The following is a 23,701-nucleotide window of genomic DNA, read 5'->3' as shown; positions in this document are numbered from 1 at the left end:
AGAATCAGGCGTTAAGGGTTAACGGTGGCGTTAACCCTTAACGCCTGAGTTGTAATGAGGCCCATTGTATTATATGCTTGAAGAAACTGAAGATAATGCAAATATATGTAACCCTTTAAGAGCATCTCTATATGTAGTACTTCATGAAATATCTACTAAAGAAAATGCCATTTCCCCTAGATAATTCTTTACTAAGAATGTATACAAATCTTGAGAGAATTGGAAATTAATATTCAGAATTGGAAATTAAGGTTGAAAGACAATGCTGAGAGAGTAAAGCTAAACTTTAGTCAAGTTGATTTGTGTGCCCAGCAAAGACGTCCCATGATGTTTCATGCAAAAAATATACAAAAATATTAAGGAAACATAACACCCTACTGAAACACTGTGTGTCTTGCCGCATAACATTTTAGGGGGATATTTACTCATCTACGTTTCAACTTGTTCGTCTCATTTGAGGTTCAAGGTCCAAGCAGACAAATGTCAATGGAAACCAGAAGATATAGATTGTGTGAGAAAGCAAACACGTTGGAAATACATCATATATTGTGAAAATACATAGACTATTACTAGAAAAGCTTGTATCTGATTAAAGATTATGTGATGAAAATGTGCCATCGTAGCGCATTTTAGAGGGATTTCAAACTTCACTTGTAGCTGTGTGATTTTTCTGAATAGAATACTGCATGAACTATTAGTTGAAAAGTTTTATTGAGACATAGGCATGACTACTCTCCATTCTTTTTAAATTGGTTTACTTTTATTGGAACGTTGGATATGATTGACACATTAATTTTTTAAGTGTCCTTATTAATGTTTTACCGTTGTACATGTTATGAAAGGTTTCATTTATAAACCATTACACAATAAAAGAAGTCAAATTTTATACTTTTTGTCCTCTTATTTTTTTCAGTTCTTCAAATTTCACCAAGAGAGAAATGTCTTGAAATCAAAAATAGTGAGTTTTCACTAGTGGATTTTAGATATTGCTAACCCTGATTATCAAGAACAAATATCCAAATGGCAGGGCTCTGCAATTTTTTGCATCCCTGACAAATTAGTCACAATGAACCAAATAAAATGGCATGACCAAAGACCCACGCAGTAGCCACAGTGAGTGTACTTTCTGTGCCCTGGGCACTTAAAAAACACCCATAGCGGCCAATGGGCATTGCCTGGATGTTTTACTTTTGAGCTCGAGCATATATCTTTGTCCCTCATGGACAAAACGTTGTAAAATGTTTATAAACCATTTATAGTGGGACGTGTAATTCTTTTGGTAAGGGTACTCCTGTTCTGTTGACTCAGACCAACATTTTTAGAATATAGAAAAGGGGCTCCTTCTGTGTGGAGTCAAACTTAGCCATGACTACAGAAACATTGACTGGAAAAATATTTGTAAGGTCCATAAAGTATCCACATCAGTCATGTGATGCCCTGAGGAGCGCACAGGCCTGCTCTAGAGAGGTGAAATATATAATTTAAAAGACAGAAATAGTGTCATTGTGCCCTAGAGTTTACTGAGCCACATGCCAGGGAATGGGCCAGGTCAAATAGTTGTCTTGCCACCAAACTTAGACTGGAGTTGAATCATAGCAAAAGGTAACTTTTGAGGGTTTATAATTTTGTGCCCTTGGAGGGAACCTGCGGAAATATATAGCCACCTTCAATTTTTTTAAATGTTTTGTGAATTCCAGTATATGGGGGGCTGGGAATGTGGGATGGGGTGACCCCCAAAACTGTCCCACTGTATCCATCAATTGCTGTCATAGACAGAAGGTGGGTAAAATAAAACATTTGCATTCAAATGTTAACATGGAAGGTTTGATGAAACCTAACAATAGCCTCTGTGCAGATTGACATGAAACTTCGATGAGAAGTTCACTGGAAGTTTCACTGTGTCCATGAAATGGCCGACCCCCATGCCCCGAGCACAGATCCAGCAGGCACAGAAGGCAGGTTCACTGGGATCATGGCACGGACATAAACTGGAGGACATGCCACCAAAAAATGACTGATAACATTAGCCCCAGTGTCTTCTGCAGGTCAGTCATCTTAATGCCATATGCCTGGTAAACTGCCTGTTCAACATGGTAAGACTCGTGTGCCCGGCGCATGGTCTATAGCCATATTCCAGAAATAGTCACATCTGGGCATGGCTTTATCACTTTGGACATTCAATCATTTCATGTCAGTGTTACTTGTACAGAACTGTACTAAGGTTATATACTGAACTTCCATTATTTATATGATAAGCTTCATCACACCCACTCAAGCCAAGCTAATGCAAGCTTTCTATTGCTCAAATAAGGCACATCTAAATGTAACAGTGTGTGGTTAGCGGGCTATAACAAAAATCCTAAAACATTCAAAGTTAATTCACTTTAAGAAGGAAGAAATCCACATTCTCATATTTCTTAATGGAGCCAATGAACCTCAAAAATAATGGATGCATCAGCAAATGGCATCTTATGTTACATGGGTATTTATATTCCACGTTATATCTCAATGGCTATTTCAAAGCCCATTGCTCACTCTATGAGATTGCACCTGGACCATAGTGTGCAGCTTTCTATTGGATAGGCTCTGACTAGAGTTACTGAGTCCAGTTTCCCTACTAAATATTCTACTATTTTAGTCTAGCTACAGATAAAGGCAATGTCTTCATAATGTTGTTAAATGTATACTGGAACTCCGCCTCACACACAAATACAGAGCTCCTAAAGCTATTTGCAATGCTTAATCAAATACTACATGACAGGCTGGATTCATACATGGGTAGTGCCTTGCTGCTTGCAGGAGATCTGAATGCAGATTGCAGCATGGATTATGAAGATGCAACCTGGATTCTCGCATCCACTGATTTGGAGGCTTTGGGGGCCCGTAACAAAGTGTACAGAGGTAGTATGTGGGTGGTTTTCATGTATAGTTGGGGAATGCATCCTCTGTTTAATACCACTCCAACATGGCAAGCACGGGGCCTTAGTTCCATATTGGATTACATCTTTGTAAGCAATAATTTTCAAAACTACTTTTGTTCATTAAAGGTGACTTGTCTGCTGGAAAGTGACCATGCAATGTTATCAACAGTTTTACATTGGAGGAAGGCAAATATAGATGTAGTGCAAAATATGGGGAACATTAAAGTTAATGTTGCTGGTACTAAGGTAAAATGGACCCCTGTAAATATAACCAAGTTAAACACCTTGATGTTACATGATTATTTATCTTCGTCAATCGAGTGGAAACATGCAACTTATTCAGGAGACTGTTTCAAAATATATGTAGCACACATGCTGGTAAAAGGCAATATCATAAAACCAACTTCACAAATATCCAACACCAAATGTCTACATGTATTTGATATTGAAGTTCGAAATAGGAAGGCTTTGTTAAGAAAAGAACTACGTATATTAAAAAAGGTAACACCAAATCAGACAGATTGGATCTGCAAAACAAAACAGATCAAGCAGAAATATAAAAACTGGCTACTGTCTCACAGAGCAAATATGGCACAAAAGGATGGGGAAGCGATGATTAATGCCATAGATTATGGCGATTCTAGGGATATATGGTCTATAATCAATGGTACTGAAGTGTCTCAGCAACAACTGACAACAAATCCAATTGCTTGGCATATCTGGGTAGACCACTTTGAGAAGTTGTACCAACAATCAGATACCCAATTTTCAATCCAATATATTAATGACCGGTCATGGTCACTGAACATATCATTAAATAACATCTCTAGGCACATAAATAAAGTCAAATCTACATGCACCCCCGGTCCTAACAATCTTTCTTACATTACACTGAAAAATAATGTAAAACTATGGGCAGGTTTATTGAACTGTATGTTTAGTTCCATTATATACGAGAGGAAAAATCCTAAATCCTGGAAGTTGTCATATGTTATATTGATACACAAAAAGGGTAACCGCTTAAGTCCCTTGAATTATCGGCCAATCATGTTATCAGATGTAGAATCTAAGATTTTTGCAGCAATTGTTTTGGATGAGTTGAATCTATGGATAAAAAATAAGAACATATTAGATATAAAACAAATAGGTTTCAGAGAGGGGATGGGTACAGACTTGGGTGGATCAATAGTTGCTAATCTGTTGAGTACGGCTAAAATAAAAGACAAGCCGTCATTATACTTAGCTTCCATGGACTAATCCATGGCTTTCGACATGGTCGATAGGAAAACACTATGGACAACCTTACTTGATCTCGGCATTGAAAAAAATCTGTTAGATGTTATAATAGCCCTTTACTCGAATACTGTGCTTAGAGTGAGACTCAACAACAGTGGCCTACTATCTGATCAAATTTCTACCCATAATGGTCTAAAACAAGGCAGCAGACTGGCAGCAACACTGTTCAATCTTTACGTCTCAAAAGCAGGGAGCTTTTTAGATGATAGCGGTTTAGTCTCACCTAAATTAGGCAAAATAAGAATAAACTGGTTGGCTTATGCGGATGACTTTTTGTTGTTTGATGGGACTAAGGTGGGTTTGCAAAGGTTGATTGTAGCATTTGAGAAATTTATTTTGGATAGAAAGCTACTGATAAACCCTAATAAAACAATAATTTTCTACACTGGTGCGAAAAATATAAAACAGGACTCTTTTTCAATTATGTGTGGTGGTCTAAAATTAAAAAACAAATCAATGCTAAAATACCTAGGTTATATATACACATCTACTCATTCGATGGGATTTATAAAAAGACATCTTGGCATAAAAGCCTCTGCTATTGCCAACCAGATATTAGCTGTGGAGAGAAGATATGGCAGGTTTACAATGATGCCCTGTATTATGTTTTATCGGTCTAAAGCTATCCCTCGATTGACATATGGTCTTGAATTCTACTCTGAAGAACTGGTAGCTTATTTGAAAACAGTCGAAGCACAAGTATGGCGAAGGGTCTTAAGATATCTACCGGAAATGTTTGCCTATGGAACTCCTCCGTTATGAGTTAGGTTTGTCCTCCTTAAAGTGTACAGTACATTGGAAAAAATTATCTTTATTACGTAAGTACATGATGTCCGAAGATAATACACTGTACTACTTCATGGGTGTAGATTTGACTGGAGTTTTCATTTGTGAGTTAAAAAAAGACTGTGTGAAAATTCTAAGCGATTTAGGCCTTACAATAGAAAACCTAAAGAGGAATCCTCTTAAAGTTAAAGAATTATTAAAAGCGTCTGACTGGTTGGAGAATAATGTGATAATCCTAAACTCCCCGATATATTCACAAGCTATTTCATTCTGGAAATGGAAATCTTGTCCTGAGAAATATCTAGAAAAATATCCATCCAGAGAATACAGAAACCAATTCATGAGATTTCGTTTTAATGTTTTAAATACTCATGAAATCCAGAATATAAGGTGCAGGAATGAGACAAAGAAATTCTGCAGACATTGTGCTGGTACTAGGGTTAACGAATCACTAATGCATTTGCTGTTGGTTTGTCCTGCCTTACTGAAACAAAGAATAGAATACTTTGCAATGTTTGTCCATGATACATCAAATGTAAATAGATGCAACTTGTGGTTTGAAATGCTTCATGGTAACTCGACGGTTTTAAAAATACGTATTAATGAATTTTTAAGAATTATTTGTGAATTAACATGAAAACCATTTAAATGTCTAAATACTCAGGAAGTTTTTAAGAAACAATGAGTTGAAACAATAGTCTATTAATAATGTTGTTAACTAGCAATAATTATGTATATAGAGAAGCATTAGATTTAAAGTGATTTATATGAATTATCCGTTTTTAGCTGTCTTATGTATTGTTGGTTCGGTTTTGTATTAGACAAATGTCTTTTAAAAAGTGTAGTATAGTCTATTGGATCTTCCTCTTTTTTATGATGTATCTTTACGTAAACTTTTTCTACTATTCGATTGTATTATGAAAAGAATTTATTTTGTAAAGGTTTGTATAAACCAAAAACAATAAAGATAATAATAATTAAAGGAAATATATGCCTTCAGATTTTGCAGACAGGTTCTTGATCCATTACAGGGCACTTGAAAGCATGTCAATCTGAAAGCGGCCATAGCTGCACATTTAATATCCTTGTAAGCATTTCAGTCTAAAGAGGATCGTTTTGAAAAGAATTGGATTTTAATGTTCAGGATGTAACACGTTGTGACATCTTTGCATAAAGAAGTCTGGAGCAGTGACCCTCGTGTTCCTCTTTGTTACACTGAGATCATCACTGTGAGTAGGCAGTACCATTATAAATGACAACATTCAGAATAGGGCCTTTTTAAACATTTGCAGAAATTTGGTTGATGGAGTATTTTCCTCATGTTCAAATACAGAATGCAGTAAATGCCAATGACTATGATTTGTAAATCCGCATGTGATTTCTGCTAATTAGGACTTCCACCCAATGCTGTTTAATCGGTGCTGTGCTATGCATATTTCCATCTCACAACAGGGATGATTCTTCTTTTTTTAATTGCAAATTATGAGTTACTGATTTTATGACATACCACATGCAGTATCTTTTTTAAAATCTGCATGTTGGCTGTGGGTTTCATTGCCTAGGGTTGGTTAAATATTAATCATGGAAAGACCCTCATAAGGAGAGCCAAAATGTATTAACATTCCTACTGTTTATTCTATTGGTTAATGTAAGCTTTTATGTGTTGGTTTAATATGTTCATATAGTGCCTAGACAGATCTTAATATGCACTGAGCACTGCTTTTGATGTGGCATATGGAGGAGGTTCTTCTAAACCAGCCTTCCTATTCTAAACATGAGAGAATGCCTACAGTTCCCCAATCTCTTGATTGTGGGTGATTTTAATTTTAATATCAATTCACCCCTCTCACTAGCAGCAACACAATCATTTGAAGCTATGACTGATCTGGCCCTTGAGCACTTGTTCTGTGGTCAAACTCACTCATTGGGCAACACCTTGGATCTGGTGTTCGCGTCCAGATCCCGGGTCACCGTCTTCCTTCCCTTTACCATTTTATGGTCCGACCACCTGGTGGTCCCACTTTCGGTTCAGACCCCATTTCCTTGTATGAGGCCTGCCCTTTGACAGTATGTGAAACCTAGTTGGCACATGGTAACTAAGGAGGACATTATTGCAAACATTCAAGTTGAGTGTAGTGCAGCCCAATTCTCCATTATAGCAGAGATCTTTACCACAGTTGCTGACTCATTGGCCCCACCTAATTTACTGAGGGCCACTTGTCGACCCTCTGAGCCGTGGTTTAACGACGACCTTAAATCCTTTCACCTTTTAAAAGTGCCAAATGGAATGTAAGTTGAGGTTCTCTTACTTTCTGGCAGACAGAATGTCATTTAGACACTGCTCTAAGAGCTATCATCAGACGATTCGTAGGGCTAAGTCATCCTTCTACACTCTTAAGGTTGAGGGTGCCTTGAATAAACCCAACAATCTTTTTTTCACTGGTTCACTCGCTTTCTTCTAAAGCCGATGCCCTGGCAGGGGTCACCCCATCACAAGTTGGTAAACGCGTTCAGAAAAGAGCCTCCACATTTTTCAAAAGAGGCTCAAAACGCTTCTCTTTCAATAGTTGCCTTCCCCATATACAATGATAAACTCTTGCCTGGATCCATCACTGTTTCCCTAGTCGCTCCCTCTATTTATGTTTTTTAGAACTGTTTGTTGCTTGTCTTTCTGTTATATGTGTGCCCTGATGCCTGCAGGCTTTTGCGCGTTATAACCACAAATAAATAAATTAATAAATAAGTGCTTTGCGACTTTCTAACCATTTTGTTTATGTTTTTTTATGTTTATTGAATTTATATAGCGCTTTACGCCAAAGGTCAGAGACGGGGCATGGCCTTGAGCGCCAGCGATGAGGCAGCTCCATTGATGGCCTCCGCATGGGTCCGCGGCAAAAAGCTGATTTCTCCCGCTTTTTCTATGCCCACCATGAACGCCGCCAGATTGATGCAGCGGTACATCCCCAGCACCATCGCCTGCAATCTGGGAGCTTAACGCCGCTGGGTTCGCCATAAACACGGCGAAAGAAACGTTCCTCCGGCGGCCGGCGCCATATCCAAGATGGCGGCCGCTCCTCTGACCCCGCGCCTCTGCACCCTGCCAGCTCCTCCTCCCCGACGCGCGGCTGACACTGGAGTCCGAAGCCTTCCTGGCACCCTTTAGGAGGTCGTTGATGGTCCCCGCTCCCGCCTGCCTGCCAGTTACACTTCATTCTGGAGCAGCTCGTAGGATCCTAACCTGCGCCTCGCCATTGGACCACGCCCGATGCCTTGGTGAGCCCGCCATCAGCGTGATCTGCGTGCCGGTCCCCCGGAGGCCAGGAGGCCTGAGGTGAGGAGCTGGGGGTGGCCTAGCCTTCTGAGGCTCGCAACATCTGCCCCCCTGACGGACCGCCGACCCACACAAACCCACGCTGTTCCCCGGAGTGTGATGCTTTCCCTGCTTTCCTGAGGCACCCCGGCCCACCTCCCCTCTTTGCCAGCCGGGGAGAACCTGCTCCCGCCAGCTGCATCCTGGACCCCACCGCGGAGGGCCGCCTGGAGCCCTGTGGCCCTTACGGCGACCAAGACCGCTTCCTGGAGGCCTGGAATTCTTCCCACCTCCTGTGGCGCTCTGGCCAACTCCACCCCCAATCGCTCTCGCCATTTTGGATCCTGCGCCACATGGATTTGGGGCCGGACCCCCGGAGGGTGCCCTAAACCCGAAGCCATGTCCCGAGCGCTGAAGTCCTCCAAATTGGCTGACATTTCCACCATGCTAGAGGCAGCGGATAAAGGAAAGAAAGCAGATTCCTCCAAACTTACACCCCAGAAAGCGACAAGGGGACTCTCGCAACAAAAGAAGACCTCCAGGCCTTCATGTCGGACATCAAGTCAGAATTTAGAACCTGCATGAAGGAACTCACTGCTAAACTGGAACTAACTGACCAAAGGGTCGGGAGCATAGAGCAGAGGATGGGGGAGGACCAAAACCTGGCCACAGGTCACTCTAACTCATTATCGGCCCTACAACGTACCGTCCAGATGCTAACGGAGAGGACCGAATTTCTTGAGTTCAAACAGGAAGACATGGAAAACCGCTCTCGCCGCAACAACCTGCGCATCCGAGGGGTACCTACCTCGGTATCTGATAAGGAGCTCCCCGGATATGTAAGCACTTTCTTCCAGTCCCTCCTGCCGGATCTGGACGAGGCCCAACTCCTACTTGATCAGACCCATAGGTTGCGCCCTTGCCGGGGAGTGGATTCCGACTGCCCTCCAGACGTAATTACAAGGATCCATTTTTACACCTCTAAGGAGGCCATCGCAGCAATAGGCCGATTAAAGGAGGAGCTCTCCTTCCAGGGCGTCCCACTACAGATCTTCCAGGACCTCGCCCCTCTGACTATCCAGAAACGCAGGATGCTTCACCCGCTTTCGCTATTTCTCCGAGACCAGCAAATTCGCTACCGGTGGCTCTTCCCCACGGCGCTACAATTCTCCTACAAAGGCACTTCCTGCACCATCAGCCACCTTGATGATGCAGCATCTATTCTTCTTCCGGACTCCCCCGGGGCCTCAGATCCATCTCTCCCGGCCCGAACCAGGCCGAATCGGGCCCCTTGGTCAAGGGTGCAGAGAAACTGCAAACCCAAATGATGTGCGTGGATGCCTGCACAGGACACATAGCTCTGGAACCACTTGAGCCGCCCGAGCTCGCCAAGGACCCTATGCGGTCCATACCCTCCTCCAAGGTGGATGGCACCTCTTTACCCTTGGAGAATTTCCCAACCATGTTGGTTCTGTCGGATGACAGCCTGGGCGGCCAGGGGCCATGCCAATAGTTTAAAATCGGCCCCCTTGGTCGCAGTTTGGACCTCCCGTTGGAGGCAGTTGTTGAACGCTCATATCTCCCATTGGAGACCAGTCTTAAAACCCTCAACCACAGGAGAACCTGAATTAGCTATGCTCTCACATCCATGGCTGATTTAACCCCCCCAGTACTCCCCTTCCCCCAGCAAGTGAACTCTTTGGGCCCGCCACCACATCTGAAACTCAAGTTCACCACCTTGAACGTTAGGGGTTTGAAATCCCCCCCGAAGAGGAAATCCATTCTGCACAGGCTACAGGACCTCAATCGCTTTCCTGCAAGAAACACACCTAATCCCATCGGACTTCTCTCGTTTGTGAAGCAGACTCTTTCTGCTACAATTCTTTGCTTCCAATGGAACTAAGAAGGGAGGCACCGCTATTCTATTCACGAAAGACCTGAAACCCCAGATCCTGGACTTGCTACGATGTCAGGATGGTCGCTTTATTGCAATAAAATGCATTGTCCTGGGCCAGCTTTACACCCTCATCTCGGCCTATGCCCCGAACGAACACCAGGAAGGCTTCTACCAAGACCTAGAAGACTCCCTCCTCCCATTCATCGAAGGGCAAGTCATCATGGGAGGGGACTTCAACGGGGTTCCGGACCCCCTCAAGGACAGATCCCACCCCCCGACATCCAGGGATTCGATGTTGGCCACTGGCCTGCTCCATCTGTTCCGCACACTGAACATTCTGGACTCCTGGAGGGTATTGTCCCCGGACGAGAGAGATTTCACTTTCTACTCATATGTGCATCTCACCTTCTCCAGGATCGACCTACTCCTGACCTCCCCCCAGATCCTGACCTTCACGGACAATGTGGTGATTGGCCCTCGGATCCTCTCGGACCACACTCCAGTCACCCTGACCCTGCGGTTTCACGACCCGTATCCCCCTCATCGCCGCCAGTGGAACCTATATGATCCTATTCTGGGAGACATGGCAGTGAGAGACTCAATCGCCAGGGCAATAAAAAAACTTCTTTGCAGAAAACCGGGATGAGGATACTTCCCTGGCCAACACCTGGGATGCCATGAAGGCAGTGCTCAGAGGGGAACTGATCGCCCAAGGCGCCCCGCATTCCACAAAAGAAGGCAGGCGACCCGTGCTGCCCTGGAAGCCGAGGTTCATGAAGCTGAAGCTATTCACAAAAGAAAGTGCTGGGCCCCAAAATCCTATAGAGTCCTGCAAATGGCAAGGAAGAAGCTCAAAGCGCATTACGCTGAGTCTACTGCAAACCTATTTACTAGAACCAAGCAATGGTATTATGTTCATAACAAGAAGGCCAACAAATTGCTGGTTAATAAGCTGGCCAGGGAGAAGAGTAGGAATTCCATCCTGAGCCTCCGCGACCCGCGGGGGGCGATCCACTACGCAGACCATGAGAAAGTACGCCTGGTGGCCGCCCACCGCTCCGTAGTGATGACGGCAGCCCCGAGGGATCCGGCCGAGCAGCGTGCGTACATCCAAGAGGCAGCGCTCCCGCACCTGACCCCGGCAGCCAGGGAAGAGCTTGAAGCGCCCATTACAACCGAGGAAGTGGAGGCTGCCATCAAAAGCCTGAAATCTAGAGCCCCAGGTCCGGATGGTTTTTCCACCCGCTTCTACAAACTCTTCCGGCCCCAACTGGTGGGCCCCCTAGCTCGACTCTTCAACTCATTCGCGGCTCTGGAACGGTCACTCCAACGATGTAGGAATCCATCACAGTCCTCATCCTTAAGCCTGGAAAGGACCCCCAAGACATCAGTTCGTATAGACCCATCTCGCTGCTGAATCTGGATGCGAATATATATTCAAAGATCCTGGCCAATCGTCTTGCACCTATCCTTCCGAGCATCATAGACCCAGACCAGACTGGGTTTATAAGTCACAGGTCGACGAAAGATAATATTCGCAGAGGATTGAACCTGATAGAGATCGCCAACTGGGACTCTCAGCAATTGGCCGTACTGGCGCTGGATGCAACCAAGGCCTTCGATAAGGTGGACTGGTCTTACCTACACCTCACTCTGGAGGCCTTTAGCTTTGGTCCGACCTTCAGGAAAATGGTCTTCGTGAACTACCAAGCCCCCAAGACTAGGCTGAGGTTCAAAGGCCGCCTATCGGATCCAATCCACCCCACATGCGGGATGAGGCAGGGATGCCCTCTGTCCCCGCTGCACTTTGCACTGGCCATGGAGCCGCTGGCCCTACGGATTCGCAAAAGCACCCGGATCAGTGGCCCGAGGGTCGGCTCCGAACAACATAAAGTGGCCCTCTATGCAGATGACGTCCTGTTGACCATCAAGAACATTGAAAACTCCATGAGGGCGGCCCTGACTGAAATCCACGACTTCAGGAGGGTATCGGGGTTCTCCATTAATTTTCAAAAGTCAGCGGTGCTCGGAGTGGCCCTGACCCCAGCCGAATGAGAGACCCTAGAGGAACGAGGCCCGTTCCAATGGAGCATTCACTCGATCCAATACCTGGGGGTCCAGATTCCCTCTCTCCAAACGAAAGTCTATCAGGCTAACTTTCCGCCGCTTTTCGCGGAATTGGAGAAGGACTTGGCCTGCTGGCAATCGCAAGAAATCTCCCTGTTGGGTCGCATCACGACATTTAAAATGAACCTTCTCCCCCGCTTCCTCTACGCCTGCGCCTCCCTCCCAGCCGTCATTCCGCTTCCCCCCCTACAGCGGCTTCAAAGAAAGATGGTCGCCTTCATCTGGAAGGGGAAGAAAGCACGCATCCCGCGAAGATCGATGATGGCCAGCACGAGACTGGGTGGATTGGGGGTGCCCGACCTCCAAAAATACCAAATTGCAGCGCAGCTGGCCCACCTTCAGTCATGGGGGCTTGCCACAGGGTGGCCAAAATGGGTGGACATTGAGCAATCCTACCTCCCTATCCCCCTCTGCTTCCTCCAGTTTCTCGCCACCGCCCTACGCCGGAGCTGGCCAGGAGTCCTGACGGCCACAAAACAGTCAATAAAGGCTTGGGAGTGGGCCCACAGACATTGTGGCGTCCCTGGAGACCTGAGTGCACTATCTCCAATCTTCCTCAACCCAGCGTTCTCCCCTGGAGCCTGTCCAAGGAACTTTAAGAACTGGGTCGCGGGTGGCCTTGAAACCCTGGGGCAACTCTTCGATGGGGACTCCCCCCTAACCTTTGAACGCTGTTAAGCGGCATTCCAACTAGCAGAGACGGATAGATACTCCTACGGTCAACTCAGGCACTGGTGCTCCCACCCCCAGTCCCGGGCAGTGGCCACAAGACCCCTTACTTCGCTAGAGCTAACAGTGAGCGACCTGCCGGCCCGGGGAATGATCTCAACTCTCTATAAGCTGCTACAAGAGGACCCCTTTTGCTCCAGGCCCTCCTATATGTCTCAATGGGAGCCAGACCTTGGGCACGCCATAGAAGACCACGCGTGGGTGGACATTTGGTCCAGAACACGCACAGCATCCCGCTGCATCACCAACCGAGAGTGTGCCCATAAACTGCTCCGGCGGTGGTATTACCCACCCACTCTGCCTCCATCACTTCCGACGGGCCCTGGATGCTCACTGCGGCCTCCCTGTGGCCTCCCAGGATCATACTTTCATATGTGGTGGACCTGCCCCAGAGTAAAGGACTTCTGGACTCATTGCCTAGCCACTATAAAGGACGTCACCCAATCTTCCTCAACCCAGCGTTCTCCCCTGGAGCCTGTCCAAGGAACTTTAAGAACTGGGTCGCGGGAGGCCTTGAAACCCTGGGGCAACTCTTCGATGGGGACTCCCCCCTAACCTTTGAACGCTGTTAAGCGGCATTCCAACTAGCAGAGACGGATAGATACTCCTACGGTCAACTCAGGCACTGGTGCTCCCACCCCCAGTCCCGGGCAGTGGCCACAAGACCCCTTACTTCGCTAGAGCTAACAGTGAGCGACCTGCCGGCCCGGGGAATGATCTCAACTCTCTATAAGCTGCTACAAGAGGACCCCTTTTTGCTCCAGGCCCTCCTATATGTCTCAATGGGAGCCAGACCTTGGGCACGCCATAGAAGACCACGCGTGGGTGGACATTTGGTCCAGAACACGCACAGCATCCCGCTGCATCACCAACCGAGAGTGTGCCCATAAACTGCTCCGGCGGTGGTATTACCCACCCACTCTGCCTCCATCACTTCCGACGGGCCCTGGATGCTCACTGCGGCCTCCCTGTGGCCTCCCAGGATCATACTTTCATATGTGGTGGACCTGCCCCAGAGTAAAGGACTTCTGGACTCATTGCCTAGCCACTATAAAGGACGTCACCCAGGTGGCCATTCCACTCGCGCCTGAGCAAGTCCTCCTGGGGATCCCGCTACCAGACGTGTTCCCGAGATCAGGGAGGAGAACGGCCCTGGTATCCCAGTTCTTGCTGGCAGCCAAAATCACGATGGCCCGCACTTGGAAATCCACGGATGGTCCCCTGAGGACCCTCTGCTGGATCAAACTCTGGGACATCCTGATCGCCGAGAAGGTCACGGCAGCTAAAGCAGGACTGCTCCACCGATTCATGGACATTTGGGCTCCGGTGCTGGACTATGACCAGAACTTTCCGGCCCTGACATTTAAGCCACTCCTGATTGCGAGAGCCCTTCATTCTATGGACGATCCGCCGCCACTATTGGACCAGGCCGACTAGGCCCAGGTACAGTGCTCACCGAGGGACTTAAAGGGGAGGTGGAAGGGGGTTTTGTGCCTTATATGTCTTGAGAAGCTATAAGTACTGTGAATGTATATCCTCCTATGTGTTGAGTTATAATTAAACACATTTTTTTTTTAAAAAAGGTCAGAGACATATGTGATCAGATTGCATCGACTGGACGGGGTGTGGTAACTTTTTTATTTTTTAAACTTTATTTTCAATATAAAATAACATCAATGTATGAAATTACTATATATTTACAGAGGCTATTTACAAAGTTACATAAATATCAAAAATAATAACATCTCAGAAACAAACCCCATAGATAATATACAAAGTCAGATTCAATACAACGCCAAACATTTTCCCCAAATCTTCACAAATAATCCATGTTTGCCTTGTTTCCTATATCAACGTTCTTCCATATCTGCCAAAATATGTATTTCATTCAGCCAAACTACTTTCTCTAATGTAACAGTAGATTTCCAATTTCTAAGGATGATTTTCTTACCCACAGCAGCACCTCTAAATAACCATTTCTTTTGGCACTGAGTGAGATCATCCAAGTTTGAATCATTCCCCAAAATTAATGTCTCAAAGTTAAAACCAATTGAGTCCTTCAGGACCTTTTAAAAAGTCTCACCAATATCGCTCCAAAAGCCTCATACCTTTCTACAATCCCACATCATATGTTCCAATGTACCATTTTCATGAACACATGCCCAACATTCCGGATCATCCTTCAAACCTCTCTTCCATAATCTCTCCGGGGTCCAATAAACCCTGTTTAGGATCTTAATTTGTCTCGTTCTTTCAGTCAAACCCAAGGAACAAAGTTTAACATTTGCACATATCCTTGTCCAAGTCTCCACTGTAATGTCAGAGCCAATTCTTCGACTCCATTCATTCCTCAGCAAATAATTGCTATTTTATTCATGCACAATCCGCTTGTATACCCGGCGAGCTAAGCCACCTTCATCTATCAAAGATTTTCTCTTAAGAAAATCCAGATTCAATCTAGCCTGGAAATCAATCTCACCAACAGCAATCTTTAATTTCCTGTAATCTGAAAATCTGAAATTTTCAATATGAAATTCTTGTTGTAAGTCTCTAGCACTCTTCCATTTCTCCTTGTTAAAGAGGTCATCAATCCAGCTGACGCCACCCAAAAACCATTCAGGCCAGAATAATAATTTGCCAACCAATTTAATAGAAGGATTCATCCATAATGACGCACAAGGATCTTTGTGTGCATTCACACCCAAATAGCCAGTCATTTTCTTCCAGGAATTTCTCATACAGGCAGTCAATGGATCTTTCACACCTCTCGCTCTCGATTCTGTGGTCAATAACGCCCTTGGTGACAAAGGACCATTAAAACTTGCCTCCGCCATAGCCCATTCATTACGATTCGGTGCCAAGAAATCAACTATGAAATCACAATTAAAGGCTAGATGATAGGCCCTAAAGTTTGGTACTCCTAGTCCACCTTTCTCCAATGGTAATTGTAGTTTCCACAAACTTAATCTTGGCGATTTCTTGTCCCATAAAAACCCTTGTATAAGCCTGTCGAATTCCTTCCAGTAAGGAGCTTCAATATTTAGTGGGATCATACCCAAGATATAATTGATTTTAGGAGTGGACACCATCTTTAAAGCATTAACCTTCCCCCAAAGTGAAAGATTCAATAAACCCCATTGCTCCAAATCGTTTTTAAAAGTCAAATTAATCACACTCATGTTCACTCTCACCAAATCACAAATCTTCCGAGTGATCCAAATCCCCAGATACAACATGTTATCCAGGCACCACTGAAACCCCAGGTCATTTACATATTTTTTACTACAATTAGGAGCTAGCGGCATCACTTCTGATTTGGTCCAATTCACTCTATAAGCAGAAAAAGTGTGAAATAATGTTAAAACTTCCATTAAAGTGGTAATGATCGATTCAAGTCCCGCAGAACCAAAATAATGTCATCAGCAAACAACCATAATTTTTGCTGTACTCCCCAACATGACACTCTGTGTATATTAAGTTAGTTTCTAATGACAGCCACCAGAGGTTCAATTGCCAGAACAAACAACAATGGCGAAAGAGGACATCCTTGCCTTGTCCATCTTTCCAGTCTAAAAGGATCAGAGCGTCTCCCATTGCTATTAACATCAGCTGACCATTCTGAATATAATAGTTTAATCCATGATCTGTAATTCACTCCAAATCCCAATTTTTCAAGAACTAAAAAGAGGAAGTCCCATTCCACTCGATTGAAAGCTTTCTCTGCATCCAACGAAAAAACAGCCGCATTTTCTAATCGATCAGCCGCCTTTGTAATTGTATGGAATGGTCGTCTGATGTTGCTGGATATTTTCCTTCCTTTCACAAAACCCGATTGATTCTCATTGATCAAGTTCGGGAGAAGATTCTCTAATCTAATGACCGAGACTTTTGCCAGATTTTTATTGTCTGTGTTAATAAGACTAATCGGCCAATAGCTCCTTGGAAGAGTTTCATCTTTCCTCTTCTTAGGAAAGACAGATATCATGGCGTGTCTAGTCGAAGTCGGCAGTAGGCCATTAGCCAAAGAGGCCACATACATATCCTTAAGTAATTCCATGGCTGAATGTGGCAATAGTTTGTAGAATTCTACCGGAAAGCCGTCAGGACCAGGTGACTTCCCAACATTCAATCTGTTGATAGCCCTTTTGATCTCATCCAATGTCAAATCCTTCTCTAGTAACTGCGAGTCATAATCTGTAAGTTCATTAAGATTCGCCTTCTCAAGAATGTCCCCGCTCCCGACTGGCGCATCAATTTCACTCTTGTACAAATTCACATAATGGTCCCGGAAAAGGTTGTTAATCTCTTTCGGATGAAAGGTGACCCGTCCATCTTTATCTTGCATCGATGTAATTGAGCGTTCCGATTCCCTCTTCTTCAGCCTACAGCCAGCCATCTATTACATTTCTCTACTTTCTCAAAGTACTCACATTTCTGGTTATTGTATTTCTGTTCCCTCCTTTCCTCAATTATATTGTTAAGCTCCCTCTTCAGTTTCAGCAATTCAGCCTTACCATCTCTGTCATGTGGGTCAGCAATTACCATTTTAGATAAATCACCAATCTTCATTTCAAGTTCCCTCTGTCTAATAGCATGTTTCCTATTCAATCCACACGTCAGATTAATTAAATAACCCCGCATAGTACATTTGAAAGCTTCCCAAACTATTTCCGGTTCTAGATCGCCCTTATGATTCTCTGACACGAAAAAATCAATTTCAGTCTTCAATTTCTCCACTTCCTCGTCCATTTGTAAGAAAGCATTGTTCATCCTCCAAGTATATTGTTTTTGTTCGTGACAAACCAACTTAATTCCCATTTTCACATGTGCATGATCGGTTATCAGAGTGTTGCCTATTTCACTCATGCTGTGGTTCTCTGTCATTTTCCCTGCTGTCAGTAACATATCAAGTCTAGAATAAACAGAGTGTGCGCCCGAGTAAAAACTATGTTCCCTGGTCATCGGGTGTGTCATCCTCTAATAAACCATGAGTGCATGTTCTTCTAGTAGATTTTGCAAGGATAAATAATGTCGATCAGTCTGCTTACTGTTCATTGATACACTTCTATCCAAATCCTTGTTCATAACAGTATTAAAATCACCACCTAGAAAATATTGTCCGTACCTAAATCCTGTAAAGATTGAGCGACATTCCTGTGTGTAGTAACTTGTGATCTACCAGCCCCATCTAGGGTTGAGATCAATTCGTGGTCCACATTAATTTTCATCTTCTGATATTATAAGCACTGCTAATCACCTTAAATCAGCCCCCCCTTCCAAAGCTATTCCTCTATGAATCTTCATTCCTCTACGAATCATCCAGGAACTCATGCTTCAAATTGCCCCCCGGGTTTCCAATGCAGTTAATCTGTCCTGTTTCGCAGGCTCCATTCCTTTTGAGTTATATCAGTCCCGTATCATCCCCCTCTTAAAGAAACCTCTCAACCCTTCCGTTCTTGCCAACTTCCACCCTATCTCTCTCCTTTTTCTAAGAAGCTCCTGGAGTCTTTGGTTTCCCCTCTTCTCACATCTTTCCTTGAGCACTCTCAAGTGCTGGATACCTTACAATCAGGATTCTGACCAGGCTGAGGCACGGAAGGTGTACTTGTTTCCGCTTTGGATGACCTGACCTGATTGGTAGACCGGGACAAGAGGGGTTGGTGCACTGATTGGTTTAGATCTTTCTGCAGAGTTCAATACAGTGCACCATCGTTTGCTGCTGCACTGCCTCTCACTGGCCAGCCTCTCTGTTTAGGTCCTATCCTGATTTGCATCTTTTCGGATGGATAGGACCCAGATTCTTTCTCTTCCTCCTTTTCTCTCACAAACTAGTAAACTTTCTTGTGGTGTCCTTCAGGGCTCTGCGTTGTCCCCAGCTCTATTTAACATCTATATTCAGTCTCTTTTGCTGCTCATCCACTCCCACGGTTTTGGCTGCTACTCCTAAACTGATGACACTCAAATCACTGTCCGGTTGGACCTTGCCCAGCCGGACACATCGTCTCATTTTAGGGGTTGCTTAGCGGCGGTGGTAATCTGGATGGGCAGCAATTGGCTCAAGTTGAATGATGACAAAACTGAGGTCTTGGTGGTGGGTCTTTCACCTGGCCCCAGCTCGGGCTGCTCACTTCCCTCGACACTGTGGTCGGCTGCCTGGTGTCCCCGGAGATTGGCCCATGTCCTTCACCTGCTTCTCAGGTGAGGCACCTGGGGTTCATGTTTTCCGAGATGCTGTCGGCTGCATCCCAGGTCAGCTCTATCTGCAAAGCTGGTCACTTTCAGCTAAGGGTTCTCCGGAAGGATCTGTCCTTCCTTCCTTCCGGTCTCCATCCCCTTGAGGTCTACTCTCTCATCATACGCCATTTAGATTATTGCAATTCACTGTTCTTGGCCAACCTCTTTATCTTCTTCACTGCCTCCAGTTATGGCAAAGTTTTGCGGCTCGTACTGCTTATTTTATTTCATTAATTTTTTACATTTGATTAGCGCCCAAGCCCAAGGACATCAGGACACTGTTGCAACTGGTTACACTGAGAATAGTTTTGTGATTTGAGTACGTAGTTGGATGTCGGGGCAGTGGGGGTCCTGTTTAGGCAAATAGCTAGGTTTTAAGAGCCTTTCAGAAAGGCCAGTAGGAGGTCTTTGCTGTCAGCTCAGACGGTAGGGAGTTCCAGTGTTTAGCTGCAACTGATGGGAAGCTGGAGCCTGCTGCTCTGCTCCTAACACTCCCTACGGTACTCATATATCGCCTGTCTTGCGTGCACTTCACTGGCTACCTTTACAAACGCAGATTGTTTTTAAAGCTCTGTGCATTGTCCACCGGACCTATTATGGCCTAGGAGCAGAGTACCTAGAGCTGAAGTTCCAGCCATATGTGCCTGTTCGCTCTCTGTGCTCAATTGATCCTCCCCTTCTTGTTATCCCCAGATTCCGATGGAAATCTGGGGCTAACAAGAAGGTGAGCGTCACTCGAGCGTAGAGAGCAAACAGTCCCATATGGACGGTCGCTCCTTCTCAATCATAGCAGCCAGAATTTTGAAGGCTCTTCCAATCCCCCTTCGTGCAACTGAAGATCATTTTAGCTTTTGGCGACTTTTAAAAACCCACTTGTTTTTCCCCTCAAACCTGTTGGTTCCTTAGTACCATTTATTTTATTTATTAATTTATATTGCACCAAAAGCCCACAAGCATCAGACACACAGACTTGAGAACAATTAAAAGACAATGATGCCTCTGGCGACCGTGTACTTTATTTCATTTTGTAACATAACATAACATAAGATAACATAACATAAGATAACATAACATAACATAACATAACATCATGATTGTTGTCATATGGGTAGCAATTTGTTTCGTTTCTAGGAATGGTGTGATTATCTCTAAACTATTAAGGGGGAGAGGTGGCATTTTATTGTTGCTACATTTGCAATATGCTCCACTGCCTATCTATGGAGATCAAGTAACCGATTCTGAGCTTCTGCTAAAGGTAGTGTGGATCACCACAATTTTGAGAAGTGGAATGGAGTATGGGCATTATTACTTTAACATAATATGGTGCTATTAAGGAAATAGTTCTCACTTCATGGTGCAAACATTTCTACATTTGAATGCACCTCAGAATCAGGGTTGCAGTGATTTAGGGAATTTAAGTGGCATGGCCAAGCTAAAGTAAACCATTTGTTTTTTCATGCAAACTAATCAAACTTTAAAAGGTTTTGATTTTTTTCTTACAGTTCAGTATCCAAAAACTGAGAATCTACTGTGATCCAGAGCAAAACAATCGTGAAACATCCTGTGAAATTCCAGGAATCGTAAGTGTGACCAATTTGTTATTAAGTGTTCTTTTGCATTTTTGAATGATATAGCATGAGATGATCAGCTATTATCATACTGTCATCTCATCATTTGTTTTATTTGCAGCTTTTGATCACATTCAATTAGCTGTTGCTTGATTTTAAGAGCTTGCATTTGTGTTTTTAGTTTTTTGATTTGGGAATAGTGCTGTGAAACAGAGGATATACAGGTAGGAGATCATTCACGATTTTGGGTGCTTTACAAACCATAATAAGCATTAAAGCCAGTGGATTCATGTTGGTGAACAAACACATCAGCAACTATGTGCTTTCCATAAAATGTGCTGTCAGCAAGGAAAATCCAAATTTCCCCCGGGAACAGCAAAGAGCGTACAGCGAGCTGAAAGCATGATTAAGGGATGAGCAGTAGAAACTGCATGACAAGGTGTATTGAGTGCTGATAAGGGTGGATGGTAGAGCGCTGGGATGGGTAAGAACGGTGGTGGGGGTTTCCTCCCCAGAAGAGGGAGAGAGATAGAGACAAGATTTTCCAGTGACACAGACACCTGCCAGAGTTTGGAACCAGAACACATACGTAAAGGTGCTTGGGGGCAGCCATCTGTCAGACTCACATAGACCCTCACAGCAGTGAGCAGTAGTATTAGAGAATAACATAATCTGACTGGTGTAGGCTGAATTTAGGAATATGAAACAGATCCAATACAGACATATACTGCACAGAATATTCATCCAGTTTCCATCCACTAGATTAAAATTTTCTCCAGAAAGATTTGCCGATTCAGCTTGGCAATTCAAATCCCCTGGAGTCACAATAGAGATGCTGCATTTTTTGTTTCCTAGGGCAGTGAAGTGTGTTATTGAGTGTTCAAAAGTGTTAAAAGCTTTTACGATATGTCTCAAGAAAACAATCATTATTAACATAGTGGGACCCCTCTTGAAGTTGAGTGAAAGGGCCATGAGGTTGGGAAAGTCTATTCTGATTATCTTACAAGTGGCTCCAAGCTCTGAATGAATCCACATGGGATGGCCACCCTTGAAATATTATTTACTGTTATATACTGTGACAAACAACAGCATGAATGTGTTATCAAGTATTATTTATAAAACCAAGTTACCTTTAGTATGGACATTGTGTTTTGTGAAGTGATTGCTGGGATGGTTTCCTATTATGGAGCATCCCTGACAGTATGAATTTACCATGAGATATGTCTGAAAAAACTCTTACAAAGGGGGTGGCAAGCAAGGCAAGCCTTCGTTAGCACTTCAGACAATACCTTACTGCCTTAGAGAAAGATATGGAACACTTACTGTGGCTCCTAATTGCTCAAGTGTATTTGATTGCCCCCACTTGCTGGACTTATTCAGGTTATCAAGTTTGGACAGCAAGAACTTGGCTGTTCCCATACTCAAAATTTTATTTGTAGAGGACATTCACAAATGAGTCTGGAGCATACTGCATACGTAGAAAACCCTACTGTGTCTGGGCAACTTTAACTTGTCCAGAAAAATTGTGGGGTTTCCTTCAGAGGATCCTGTTTCCTTCAGGGATCCTGTTGGATTGCACTTCTTGCTCACTGCCAAGATAAAAGGGCATTTGTAAAAAGTGTAAATATACGTGGGCCTGCCGAACAACATTGTAATAATGTGAAAGTGACTTTTGGATTCCAATAGTTTCTGAGATCTGTGCTTTGAACTTAGAGACTGATTTATCAGTGCTGAAGAAACGCTGAGAACTGTGATTACATGGGAATTTCAATGACAGTTCCAATACATTTCTTCAATTATTGCCTTCTTGATGCTGATGACATTTTGAGAATTGAGTGTATTTAAACAGGAACATTCTTTATATAAAAACACCAAGACAAGGCCCAAACAACTGGAATATGTTATAAACATATGGACCCAGCCTCAGTCGCAAAACATTCTAGTGTTTTTAAACTTTAAAAAGAACTTGATTTCTTAACATGTCCTTATAATTCGGATGCCATTTGTCAAGAAAAGGTCATGGGGAAAAATGAAGCCTCATAAAAAAGTTCTATTTATTCTACAATGTATCCATTTCACTTAGAATCACCTTGTGTATTTAAACCTTGGAAAATACATGTTTCTTTTGGATGCTAAGGGAGCTTGAAACAAAACAAACCCCCCTTGCTGAAACATCTGCTCAGGAATGTTTTCATGGACATCATATCACAAAAACATGAAGGGGCCACACAAATGCCTAATGTTTAAGTTAGTCCTGAAGATTATACAAATAAGGACACTGACAAATGGATGGTCGTGGTGCATGGACTTCAAAGAGACTTGTCAACATTTGTCAAAACATACACCTCATAAAAAAGCATTATCTCAATCCATACAGTCATATATCCGATTTTGGCCTTGACACATTGATATCATGCAAACAAAGTTCTGTCAGCAACTCCACACTTAAAAAATGAATAGAAGCCTACATATGTGTATTTTGAAATCACAAAATGTAATCATAAAATAATCGTAAGTCTATAATGCAACCTCAAATTAACACAAAACAAATTGAATTTTGGATCTAGAAAGCATATCTACCAAACCATGTGTACATGTATACATGGTGCTATGAATGATTAGGGGAAAAATGGCAAAAACATGTATTTCTTGAAATATTGATGCACAGCAATGTTCTGCATCTTCAATTGTGTGCACTAATATCTAGATTACAGTGATATATATTTTATTAATTTCACACGTTCACATCCGAAGCTAGGTATGGATAATTAAATAGCTATTTTAATATTTGGAGTGTATTGACTCCTCCTTTTCTGTGTGTCATGAGACAGGT

At 43.7% G+C, this 23,701-nt stretch overlaps 1 protein-coding gene across 1 annotated transcript in view; it reads left to right on the top strand.

Annotated features, from left to right (window-relative positions):
- COL21A1 (collagen type XXI alpha 1 chain) overlaps positions 1-23,701 on the top strand; it is a 1,372,657-nt gene that overhangs the window by 437,539 nt on the left and 911,417 nt on the right. Inside the window, exon 7 of the mRNA XM_069606149.1 lies at positions 20,803-20,880. Within this exon, the coding sequence (XP_069462250.1) occupies positions 20,803-20,880 (78 nt within the window). The remainder of the gene's footprint in view (positions 1-20,802; positions 20,881-23,701) is intronic.

Source organism: Ambystoma mexicanum, chromosome 4p (assembly GCF_040938575.1).
Source record: "Ambystoma mexicanum isolate Mex_15411 chromosome 4p, UKY_AmexF1_1, whole genome shotgun sequence".
NCBI lineage: Eukaryota > Metazoa > Chordata > Amphibia > Caudata > Ambystomatidae > Ambystoma > Ambystoma mexicanum.
This window is presented reverse-complemented; position numbering and strand designations above follow the sequence as displayed.